The 13009-nt window shown below is 50.7% G+C and overlaps 1 protein-coding gene across 2 annotated transcripts in view; it reads right to left on the bottom strand.

Annotated features, from left to right (window-relative positions):
- Positions 1-3732: 3732 nt before the first annotated feature.
- Positions 3733-13009, bottom strand: part of NSF (N-ethylmaleimide sensitive factor, vesicle fusing ATPase) — a 79405-nt gene continuing 70128 nt past the window's right edge. Inside the window, exons 18-21 of one of the 2 annotated variants that reach the window (XM_018921320.3) lie at positions 11437-11571; positions 10452-10565; positions 5727-5782; positions 3733-5145 (exon numbers count right to left, since the gene is read on the bottom strand). In XM_018921320.3, the coding sequence (XP_018776865.1) occupies positions 5127-5145; positions 5727-5782; positions 10452-10565; positions 11437-11571 (324 nt within the window). In that variant the 3' untranslated portion in view covers positions 3733-5126. Of the gene's footprint in view, positions 5345-5726; positions 5783-10451; positions 10566-11436; positions 11572-13009 lie in introns of both variants that reach the window. The other variant, XM_009096567.4, reaches the window with a different exon arrangement.

The raw sequence follows: 13009 nt of genomic DNA on the forward strand, positions 1-13009 counted from the left end.
CTGCCGGAGGATGGCACAAAACTCCTGGTGGCCCCAGCCAGGGCACCAAGAAGGCTCTGGGCACCTCACCCAGGAGAGGTGTGACTGCTGGTGCCTCGGGCAGGACAGGCTGCCTGGTGAGGGCAGGGATGGGACAGGGAGAGCAGGGACAGGACAAGAGCAGGGACAGGACAAGAGCAGGGACAGGACAGGGAGAGCAGGGACAGGACAAGAGCAGGGACAGGACAGAGAAGGCAGGTACAGGACGGGGAAGGCAGGGACAGGACAGGATGCCTGAGGAGGGCAGGGACAGGACAGGGAGAGCAGGGACAAGCAGGCAGCAGAGACCAGGGACAGCTGGGACCCAGCAAGGCACAGCCCCACGAGGCAGAGCTGCTGCCACAGCAGCCCTGAGTTCCCAGCTCTGTCCTGCTCCACAGGTCCAGCCCCTGCAGGCACCAGCACGGGGGCTCAGGTGGAAATGGATTGTTCACAGGGAAAGCTCCCCCAGCTGCTGCTGTCCTGGTCTCAGCAGATGCAGTGGGGACAGGAAGGAGCCCCCAGCCCAGCTCAGCTCCCTCCTCCCTGCTCCGAGGTGATGCTGGAGAACCAAACCTGTCTGAGCTCACCAACAGAGCCCAGGGCTCCCTCCTTCCCCCTCCCTCCCCTCTGCCCTCTCTGTTCCCCCTGCTCCACATCTCCCATGGAGGATTTCAGGAAGGCAGGGCCCAGAGCTGACCCTCAGGCACCTGGCCCAGGACAGGAGCAGGGCACAGGACCCTGCTGCCACCTCCTACAGGGGACAGCACTGTCCCAGCCACCTCCTCCCCGTGCAGCTGTCCAGGTGAGGATTTTAAGGATCAGAGCAGTACCCATTGACTGAGCATTCCCCAACATGACTTCACATCCCAGAGGGAGCTCAGGGATCTCTCTGGGGACAAGTTACCTGCCAGGTGAGCTGCTGCAGCAGCTCTGAACACGAGATACTCCAGAGAGAGGAAATCTCTGTCCCAGCCTCCTTGCCAGCCTTCCCTGCAGCCAGCTGAGGTCTCAGAGCACAATGCCAGGCAGAGCCTTCCCTTGCCAGGGGATTTACTGAGCTGTCAGCAATCATCCAGAAAGTTCCTGTGCCATGAGCAGGAATTTGGGCGCCCCACATCCCACAGCCCATCCCATGCAGCAGAACCAGTGTCTGTCCCCCCCTGCTCCCCAGGCCATCCCCTGTCCCTGGGTTCACCTCCTCCAGGAGTTCTGACCCATGAAATTAAAAAATAAATACTCCCTCTGTCCTGGGGGGCTCCAGGACCAAGAGCCAGGCTCAAACCCACCCCAGGCAGTGAACTCCAGGGAATGGTGGCCCCTGGGCTGGGGCTGCTGCTCCAATCTCTCTTTTCCTGGGAATGAGCAGCCCCTGGAGCTGCACAGAGCAATAAAGGGGAGAGAGCCTGGGCAGGGAGCAGGGGGGGCCCTCAGGCACAGCAGAACCCCAGGTCCCTCCCATGCAGAGCTCCTGACCCCCTTCAGAGGAGCCTTTGCTCCCAAAAATTCCAACCCCAGAGAGCTCCAAAAGCCTCCCCCAGCCAGAGCCAGGCCATCCTCTGATATGCATCTATTTAAAGTAAATATTAAATCCCATTGAAAGACTCCCAGGACGTGACTTTAAACAAAATCCCTTCTTTGTTTGTTTGTTTTTTAATCAAAAAAAGGTATTTAATATTAAATAGAACATTTATTGCCTTGTAATTATTTTACTGTAGCCAGGTATTCTAGCACTGAATGGAAGATCTTTTTCCATCAATCTGCTGTATCCAAAGTTTTGTATAAAGTTGTAGAGGTCGATTTTTTTTTATTTTATATTCAGAAAATTTCTCTTTTTATAAGCATTATTTATTATACAATGTATATACTTGAGTTAACTAAGATTATATATTATATAAATATATATATTTGGAGAAAAATATATTTCAACTTCCATTTTTTGTGGTACATCATTAAAGAAAAGGTAAAAACTCAAAAATATGCACTTGCCAGCTTGTGTGGTTTGGCTCTGAGGGTCCTGCTGAACAGCTACAGAGCAGTGGGTCATGACCCAGGGACGGCCATGGAATCATGGAATCCCAGGGTGGTTTGGGTTGGAAGGGACCTTAAGTTCCAACTCCCTGGCATGGGCAGGGCTATTTGTTATAGGAACCAAGACAATGATGGCAAAAAGAAGAGATTTTACAGCTGAATGCTGAGGTTTTGATTCAGGGAGTGCCAGGGCACAGTGTGCACCACTGGGATTCAGCAGAGTCATGGAACCCTTGGGGCTGGAAAAGCCCTTTGGGACCATTGAGTCCAACCATTCCACTGGCCCTTGTCCCCAAGTGCCACACCCAGGGATGGGGACTCCAGCCCTGCCCTGGGCAGCTGTGCCAGGGCTGGACAATTTTCCATGAATAAATCTCCCAGATATCCCATCCAAACCTCCCCTGGCACAACTGGAGGCCATTTCCTCTCCTCCTGTCCCTGTTCCCTGGGAGCAGAGCCCGACCCCCCTCACTGCCCCTACTGGCAGGAGTTGGGCAGAGCCAGAAGATCAAATTAAGCAATGGATCAAGATCAAATTAAGCAATGGATCAAGATCAAATTAAGCAATGGATCAAGATCAAATGAAGCAATGGATCAAGATCAAATGAAGCAATGGGTCCAACCAGGCTCCAGACTTTGCACACTCCCCCCATGTCACAGGCTGCCTCTGAATCCCCTTCCAACACTTTGGACAGACCAAGGTCCACATTTTCTCACATAAAAACCTGTTCTCCTGTCCATCAGTAACTCTGTGGGTGTTTCTGCAGCATCCCCCTGGCATCAGCAATGCTTTTAAGTGCACACAATTTTCCACTGCACTGGCCTCCAATGTACCTGTCTGAAGGGCAAAATAAATACAGAATCACTCATATTCTTGCCCTGATCCCCAGATTACTCACAAAGCCATCCCATGGATCCTCCTGCATGGCCAGGTGTCTCTGCTGGTGCCACCACCTCTGACATATCCTACCTCACCAGAGAACCTGGCCCATGGAGGGTTCTGGACTTCACAGCTCTGGAGGTGAAGCTCTCCCAGTCTGCCCACCTGCCCCAAACCTCCCTCCACCCCATAATGTGCCCCCAAAACCCATCCCAGCACCTTCAAATCTGCCTCTGGTCAACAACTCCATTCCAGGGACACATTTCTGGAAAGTTCAAGATGAAGCAGGGTAAGGAAGGGGGTGAAGAATCCAACCCTTACATTGAAAACAATATTGTGTATTTTTTACAGATTTAAAGCCTCTCTGTCAGGAGGACACACAGGTGGTGGGAAGGTGCTGCCCTTCCCTTGTGCCACCTGCAGGGAACATCTCAGATCTTGGAACAGAGGTTGGAGTGGCTCAGGTGTCACACCCAGCAGCCCAGCCTGGTTTTCCAGCCCTCCCCAGGGGTGGGATAACTTCCATGGATAATGGAAATGAATAATTTCCATGGATACCCCCACCCCCCACACACAGACACACACAGGGCCTCCTCAGCCCTGCAGAGCCCACACAGCTCCAGAATGGGCTGGACCAGAGTCCTCTCACTATCTGCTGTCAGTAAGAGGTGCCAGCTGCTCAGGCTGGGCTAAATTCAATCCACCCACACTCAGGCCCACTCTGAGCATCCCTCTGGCTGCAGCAGCCCAGGGGCAGCTCTGCTCCTCACACACACCAGCAGCACACACAGATGGCACCCAGGTCATCACAAGGAGTTGTGCTTTTTATTGAATCCATTGAATGTGCAATTAAACCAGATATTTATTCATCAATATAGTTCTGGACACAGACACGATAAGGTTTACATCATTTACTCTGAAATATAAGTTACTGTGTGCTGCTGTCACCCGGACTGGCAGGGGGAAGGGAGGAACAAATAAATTCACAAGATCCTACACAAAATGAGAGGGAACCACCACTGGGACTCACAACAGCATCACAACACAACAGCACTGCCAGAGGAGCAGAGTGGAGTGCCTTGAACACTCCAACTGCTGTGAGCACACTGAGGACAACAGGACCTGCACCTGGGCCTGGAAGGACGTGGGGACCCTCCTTCCCTGGGAACCCCCCTGCACACCACTGCTAGCCCTTGCAGCAGCTCTGCTCCAGGTTAGGAAGCTACACTGACCAACATCTGCTAAATGGCTTTGATTTCATGCCCCACCACACTGAGGTATGTTCCAGGAACCTTCTGGAAGGAGTGGAGCCCAGGGGCGCAGCCTCAGCATCTCCCTGAGGCCAGGAGAGCACGGGAAGGAGCATGGAGCAAGGTTTGATACATTCCTTTGATTCAGTGCAAAAACATGGCAACACACATCTCGTGCACCTGCAGAGCTTGGCTTCCTCTCTGTCTCTAAGGAGGAATTTCAACCTTTGGTAACATGGCAGGAAAAAGGGATAAAATGAGGCTGGAGGATACCAAAGCTGCCAACTACAGGAATTCAGGAAGAGCTGGAGACTGGAACCAGCATTGCTAAAACTGTTGTTGGATTAACAACAAGGTTTGATGCCTTAAATACTGGATTTGGAAATTTCCTCTACTCTGATCAACACTTCCCTGACCTCTTCCAGTGCCCTGTGCCACCAGCAGTGTCCCACCAGGCCCCAAAATATATAAATAAAGTGGGTGCAGCATCCAGGCACTCCTGGAGCTCTGTCTGTGGCATGGGGCTGGCTCAGAGCTCACTGAGGGCTGGAGTGGCACCACAAAAAGCCTTCACCTGACCAGGATCACACAGAGCAGTGCTTCAGCATCCCTCCACCAGACTGGCAGGTTTCTTGGAAGCCAGGACCTCTCTCCTACTGCAGGAATGCTGGACACAAGTGAGGGTCAGCCCCAAACCTCCCAGGACATTCCCCCTGCTCACCCCAAAACACAGAGACAGAAGCACAGTGCTCCAGGAGACACTTCCACGTGACATCAGGATATGAAAGACAAGAATAAAGGTACTGTGTTGCACTACACATGCAGGTTCCACATGGGGCTCTGGGGATCAGGGGAGCATTTCACTTTGTCCAGAAGAGTAAAGATCCCAGTGTTTGTTCTCCAGGTTGGTCACTTTTCCAGCTGTTGATCTTGCACTTGGTCCACCTTCAGTCTAGGGTAGGGACTCTTGCAAAAGAAGCCAAATCCATCAGGAAAGCATCATGCACATGAATAAAGCATCAAGCACACACTGGAACCCACTCACATGGAGCCAGGATAGATAGTGGTTGAGTTTCCCCAGCACAGGTACTGCCCTACATGTATTAGAAAGTCATTCTCTAGGAGATGCCACTGTCCCACTGGGCTCAACTACTCCCTGTGGCACCTATGGGGAAAGAGTAGGACATCCTTCTCTCAGACAGCAGACACAAGAAACCAAAATTCCAGATTTTAGATAAACAGCTGGATTTTAACTCAAGCAGAATCCCTTTTGATTTACTTAAATTAAAGAAAGGTAAATTTTGGCCCAATATCTCATGGATACTTTAAAAGTAAAGGGTAAATTCAGAAAAGCAGAGAATTCAGGCATGCAGCTTCCCAAACCTTCCCCCCTCCCAAACTGCTCTAAGATCTGATCAGATACAGCTCTGACAATACAGAGGGGCCAACAAGGAGAGCAGATCCACCCCACTGCAGGCTCCCCTCAGAGCAGCTCATTTCTGAGCAGAAAAAAGAGAATTTAAGCACTTTAAAATAAAAGTACTTACGTTCCTTCTTCTCTCAGAAGAGCCAAGAACTTCTTCACCCGATACTCAGGATCCATCTAAGCACCAAACAGATCCCCATCAGTGCCAAAAAGGAAAGCACAGAATCAGGAATGTCCTGAGCTGGACAGGACCCACAAGGAGCATGGAGTCCAAACCCTGGCCCTGCACAGACACCCCAACAATGCCACCCTGGGCATCCCTGAGAGCTCCACAGAGCAAACCCCATGGACTGAGCTCTGCTCCAGCAGCTGGGCCCAAGGGGCTCAGGGGCACATGTCCCTGTGTGCCCATGTGCCAAGCATCAGCTGGGAGCCAGCATTCCTCAAGCTCCTTAGAGCGCTGGGGCCAGGCACACCCTGAGCCTGCAGGTGACAGTGACATCAGCAGAGTCCTGTCCCTGCTGCTGCCACTGAGCTGCAGGGAGACCCAGCCCCACACACCCCTCAGTGAAGGGAAATGGCAGCTGGGACATCCCCACACCCCAGCACAGGCTGGGGACAGCTGCCTGGAAAGGCATTTGTTGGTAGATACCACACTGAACTGTCTCCTTCTGAAAGGGCTTCTTCAGAGCAGATGCTGAGGTGAAACCTTAGGAAAGTCATCACAAGCAGGAAATAACAAAGGTCCAGCCAGAGAGTTCTCCTAAAAACCCAGTATGACCTGACACAGACAAATTTCTTTTCATCCTTACAAAACCTGTTCTAAAGCCACCAGCTGGAATTCAAACTTGCCAAGGCCAGTGTTCTGCTCCCAAATGGAAGATGCTGCCTCCCACCCCTCTCCACCTGGACACCAAGGTTGCTCATGGACACTGAGTCCATAACCTGCACTGGCTCCTGGGGAGACACAGCATTCACCTGCACACACAGCTCCTTGTCCAAAAGAACACAGATGGCAGCTGAAAACAACTGCAATTTGAAAACTGGAAAATTTGAAAACTCAAACTTGATCAAATTGCTTATTAAAAATGCAGGCACAAACCCCAGAGGCTGATCTGCTCAGGAAGGAGCAGAAGCTGGAGGCAGTGGAGCCCAGGGGCAGCAGGGTCAGGACTCCTGGACACAGCCTCTGGTGCTCTGGGAAACAGAAATGCTGCTGCCAAACTGGGGGGAAGATTCTGTGGAAGAGCAGCGTGGGGCTGACCCTGTGACAGAGCTCAGAGAGGTGACAAGAACATGGATGGTGCAGCATCCCCAGGACATCCAGGACCCTCCAGAAACAAAGGAACTGAAGGGAGGTTGTTAATCTCCAGGCCAGAGAAGGAGATCCTCCACCAAGATGTGATGAGCCCCCCTGAAAACCTGCCATGAACCCCAAACCCTCAGCACATCCAGGTGCAGTGTTTGGTTTAAAATAAAGCAAGCAATATTCTATGGTGATCTTTCAAAGCTCCATGAAAGTTACACTAAAGATACATTAAAGACAAGCAGCTTAGCTTAAGTTTTATTTATGCTGATTAAGCTTTATTTATGCTAAGCAGAAGTTACCAAATCAGGAAAGCCTGGAGGTGCCAGAAGGGGCTTTTGGGAACACTGCCTGACTCACCCAGGCTCAGGAGGAGACCTTGGCTTTGGGAGTGCTGCCAGCAAGGTCCAAGAGCAACAACCCAGGCAGGGAGAGGAAGCAGGCTGGGTGCTCCCAGCCATGCAGGGAGCACCCAGCAGCAGCCAGGGCAGCCTGAGGCCAAGGTGGGACCCAGGAGCACTGGAGGTGGCCCTGTCCTGCAGCCAAGGCCACTGCAAACACTTGGGGATTCACATGGCAAACCCCGAGTGGACCCCGGGATCAAAGGCACAGAATCATTCCAGGACACTCAGTGTACACAGCCAAGAACAGCAATAACAGAGCTTGGGGGAAATCAGGCTGCAGGAATTGTGGGGTTACACAGCTCATAAACAAGGTGACAATTCACCCAAGGCACCAGAGCAGTTCAGGTATCCCAAGAAAGGATTCTGATATTGAAGGTCTGGTTCTCTGTGACTTTAGTGTGAAACACACTGGAAATTATGTGAGCAGCTTAGGGATCCCTGCAGGGAGCTGAGGGTGGGCTCACTGCTTTAACCAAACCCACCATGAGATTCAGAGGAAGACACAATGTGCGCATTTTTTACAAAGAATTCAGTCACCTGCCATCTAATCAGCTGAGCTCTGAGAAATTTCATCCATCACTTGGAATTCTTAAGTGATTTCAGACTGAAATCTCCTTCTGAAAAGCTGTGCTACAGCTCAGAGAAAACAAGCTGCAGTGCTGGATTGCTTACCTAGTGCAACTGTGCTTTCCTGTCAGGGCCTGGCAGATCCCAGCCCTCTGTGGGTTCCAGTGCTCAGATCCCAGCTCTGTTCCCTCAGAGCCTGCACTGCTCTCCTGTATTTATAGCAGTTCAGCAGATGGAGTCATGGAAACACCTCAGACCTTTTGGAACAGAGCTGGTTCATATTTAGCTGCCATATGCTGCTACCTCTGCTGTTACACAAGCACCTGAAGCCAGAGCAGGAACCACCCTGCTGCCAACCCTCCACAGGCAGCAAAGGGACACCCCAGGGGCTCTGGGGACAGGGGCAGCACTCCAAGTATGATGTCCAGTGTGTGAGAAAGGGCAATGTTGTGGTGTTGTGAGGGTCCCCAGGACGAGGCGAGAGATGAGAATTGACTCCAAGCTCTCAGAAGGTTTATATTATATTATATTATATTATATTATATTATATTATATTATATTATATTATATTATATTATATTATATTATATTATATTATATTATATTATATTATATTATATTATATTATATTAGTATTATATTATATATCATATCATATCATATCATATCATATCATATCATATCATATCATATCATATCATATCATATCATATCATATATCATATTATATCCTATCATAATCAATTAAAACTCAGCAAAACATGGAGAAGCTGAAGCTTCCCAGCTTGCCAGGAGAAGAAATCCTGGCAAAGGGATTTTTGATAAAATATCAGAGTGCCAGGCACAGTCCCAGCTCTGCCTGTCTCCTCCCTGCCTGGCTGCTCCTGCACTCACCTACACTACAGTGGTCTGCTGGAAAAAATAACACCCAGAGCAGCCTGCCTGCACAGCCTCAGCAGAGTGAGGATTCTGGGTCAACAGTGCCACAGGATCATGGAACATCCTCAGTGGGAAGGGACCCACAGGGATTATCCAGTCCAGCCCCTGGAATTGCCCAGACACCCCAACAATCCCACCCTGGGAGTGGTGTCCAAGCTCTCTCCTGGAGCTCTGGCAGCCTCAGGGATGGGACCATTCCCTGGTGGGCCTGAGCAGTGCCAGCACCTCTGGGGGAAGAACCTTTCCCTGATATCCAACCTAACCCTCTCCATACCCAGCTCCAGCCATTCCCTGGCTCCTGTCCCAGAGCAGAGATTGGAGCTGCCCCTCAGAGGAGCTACAGCCCCACTGAACTCTGCCCTCAGTCCCCTCTGCTCCAGATGAAAAGTGACCTCAGCTGCTCCTCCTATGGCTTCACCTCCACACCCTTCCTCACCCTCAGCTCCCTCCTTTGCACAGTCCCTAATTCCTTTCTATCCCTATGACATTGTGGTGCCCAGAACTGCCCCCAGGAACGGGCACGGGGCCAGGCTGGGGACAGGGCTGGGTCAGCACTGCCACCTCAGAACTCAGAGCTGCCCATGACTTACAGAACCTCCACCTTCAGCTTTGAAAACAACCAGCACTTCAGGAGAGAGCAGCACAAGAGCACGTCCTGTGTCAGAAGAGGGGAGCCATTGTCAAGGCTCAGGGAGCACAGTAGAGCCCAGCAGCCCCTGAAGGGCAGCACCCTTTAAATCCATTTAATACATGTGAGCAGTGGCTTACTGCCTTGCCTCTAGGTATGGAATTAAAAGCCAAGGAAGAAGAGGAAAAAGTAATCTAGATAAATGACTTTATTCCCTGAGGTGACATGCAGTCAGAGCATATCCTCAGAGCTGAGCAAGTTTTAACAGAATTGTGAGGAGTGAACAGAGGGGTACACGACTCCTCTGCTCTCAGCTACAAGTCTCTTCACTTCTGCCCTGCCTCTGCGAGGGAGATCTGAGAACAGCTCACTCAGCTGCACTAAATCCATTTGATGGGAGCAGGGGGGGCTGGGGGAGCACTGGGATGTCAGGGGAGGATTAGGGCTGCACCCTCAGCCCGTGTCAGCATGAGCATCAGCTTGCTGGCTGGCTCCAGGCATGGGTGCTGCTGCGGGGGAGGGCTCAGAGCTGCATAGTTCTACCCTCTGCAATTATTTTCTTTAAAGTGCTGAAAGTGGTAAATAAAGAGAAGAGCAGCTGAACAGTCTGACAGATTTATCTTCTTCAGGGAAAGAGCACATACACCTGCACAGGCACCTTCTTCTTAAAAAAAAAATAAAACTTGAGGTGATTGCTATCTGCAATCTTAACATGCTGGGTGGAGAAAAGAAATTCCATGAAAGGTGAGTTAATCCAACCCCTCCCATATCCAGATGCTCTGAAGTGCAGCTCTGAACAGCCCATGGGCACAAGGGGGGGATTTAAAGATCTCTGTGGACCAAGATGTGGCCATTTCTTTGTTCTGAACATTTCCCCTCACTGCAACTCTTTTCCCAATGAAACCAATGCAAAGGCTGCCCCCAAGACCAGGGCTCTGCAGAGAAGGGAACCTGCAGGAGTGCTCTAGGAGCCCAGTCCTTCCTCCCCAGAGCCATTCCTACCTGTAAGGACATTTCTATCAGCATCAGCAGCTTCTTGATCCCGATCCACACCGGCTTCCCTTTGACGTTCTGAGCGATGGTGCTGCGCTCCTTGTCTTTGAAGTTACCCAGGAGCTGGGGGAAAATCATTTTACAAAATCAACAGCAGGACTGAGAGTAGGAATAATGGTACCTACCTGGGGACAAAGGGAATGGGAAGCTAGAAACATTTACTAGCTGAAAGGGAAAATTTGGTGTAGTGTATCTTAGACAAGGCAAAACACACCAAAAAAAATTCTTTCATTCCCTCATGGTTTTTTCCATAATATCCCTTATCCAACACTTAGTGCTGTGCTTTTATGGTGCACTCCAGGTCTTCTCCTGATAAGGGTCTGGGTCTGGAGCTGGAGGGTCTTGACCTCCAGGTCAAGGAAACAATGGTTCAAGGCACAGGGAGTTTCCACACCTGCTGCAGGAGTGTCTCAGGCTTCTCTGTCTCTGTGTCTCAGGAGTGTCTCAGTGTCTCTGTGTCTCAGGCTTCGGTGACACCACCACTGGGACAAATTTGCCAGTGGCACCAAAGATTTGCCTGTTCAGTTTATTTTAACAGCCTTCAGTACTCACTACAACTCCCACTAGGGCACAGAATAAGGGGGCACTGAAGGCAGGAATTTATAAAGAACTTCTAATTCCTCAGCACCAAACACCTTCAGTTGATGCTGTTTCAATTCACCAGAGCACCCTCTGGGCACATTCAGTTTAAGTGTCCCAATTATACTCATTACCCACTTCCCTGCCCTTGGAATGTTTCAATCCAGACCACAAACCCTTCCCCAGACCTACTGTTCTCTAATTTTGCCTACATTTAATTCATTAAAAAGCAAATTGAAAAGCCTCAGAACTGCTCTGTTATGACATGATGACAAGTGGGGTGGTGTTACCAGACACAGCTACTGCAAAATCCCTCAAGTTTGGAGTCTTTTGTCATCCTTGACCTTTTCCTCACCTCTAAAGCCTCCATGAGCTGCTCCCCTGTGGCAATGTTGGGCACGTGGATGGTGGTGCTGAAGGCATTCAGCATCTCCATCTCCTGCAGGACGTCCTTGCGGCTCGTGGTGCCGATGATCAGCAGCTTGCGGCCCTGTCCAGGCAAGGCAGCCATAGTCAGGAAAGGAAAACCTGGAGAGAACCAACCTGGGGAAGGTTCAGCTAACTACAGATGATAAATGGCCACTGAAAAACCCACTTCAAACAAAATTAATGGGATTAAATCTGTCAGTAATTGAAGTGGCCAAGAGCAGCCACAGGAGACGGGATCAGCTCTCGGAGCAATGCCACCAACGGGGTCCAAGAATTGTGGTGCACAAAGCCCCACCACACTCACAGCTCCTTCTGAACCAGCATTATAAATAGCTGGATCCTCATTAAATTTAAAAGCCTGAGCAAACTCCCACTCCCAAAAGCTGAATTACAAATGACTTCTCAGGGGAACAGCCTGTCTTCAGGAATCTGTGGGTACAGTGAATTCCCTGCTCCTGCACAGGCAGTTCCAGTGGATTTCCAGCTCAGGCTTTTGAGCAGAGGCTGCTGTGAGTCCCTGAGTTCCCCCTGCAGCTGTCCAGGACAGTCCCACTCCAGCAGGCTCCAACTCCCAATGCAGAGTGCTCAGAGTCTGCCCAGGCAATACCAGGGCTTATGAATAACAGAGCAAGTTGTGGAAAACATCAGCTGCAAATGCAAATCCACTGCTGCTTGTTCACCTTGCAGAGCCCTCTCCACTGCTACCTGAATTCCCCTGTGCAGGGTCTGGACACTGATCAATACTGGCTGAGAGCAGGAGCTGCTGGGATTGTCAGGCAGGATCATCAGTCCCTCTTCTGTCCCAGTGCAAAGGGAGCCCATGGGCTGGGAAGGGCCTGGCTGGCCAAGGACCCCCCTCTTTTGCTGAGGCTCCAGGAGTGAAGGGAATGTCCAGTGCCCACCTAGAGGGTGCTGCCCTGGGCACTGCCCAGGCTCCCCAAAAAGTTACACTGCTACACAGCTGAGGTACCAGGGCACAGAGGAAGCCAAGGACAGACTCCTGACCAGGACTGAGACCTCCAAAACACAGAACAACCCCTCCTGCAAGTGCTGGAACACCCAGATCCGTCTGCTTCACAAGAGGTTCTCCTAAAAACTGTAAGGAATTCTCAAAATCCTGAACAGCTTGGGCAAGGGGCTGTGTTAATAACAGTTTCCCATGAACTATGAGCATTTAAGAGGGAAAAAACTGCTGAGCTGCACCCAGGCAATGTCTGTTCCCCAAATATAGCTCCCAGCATGTGTACAGTGCCTGGCACACTGATCAGGCATCAATCAAGGGATAACAACCTCAGAGAAGCTGCCTGATGGATGCTGCCCTCATACATTAATGAAGTCTGGGCCTGATTACAATAAAAATGGAGTTTTAGCAGGAAAGGACACAGGCAGCACAGAAATGCCACAGTGAGGAGAGTTTTACCTGCTGGCACTTCAGGTGTCCATGACTGATGTCACTCTCAGCCTTTACTTGCCAGCTCACACATTCCTCCTCCCAGGAA

This window comes from Serinus canaria, chromosome 27 (assembly GCF_022539315.1).
Source record: "Serinus canaria isolate serCan28SL12 chromosome 27, serCan2020, whole genome shotgun sequence".
In the NCBI taxonomy this organism is placed as follows: domain Eukaryota; kingdom Metazoa; phylum Chordata; class Aves; order Passeriformes; family Fringillidae; genus Serinus; species Serinus canaria.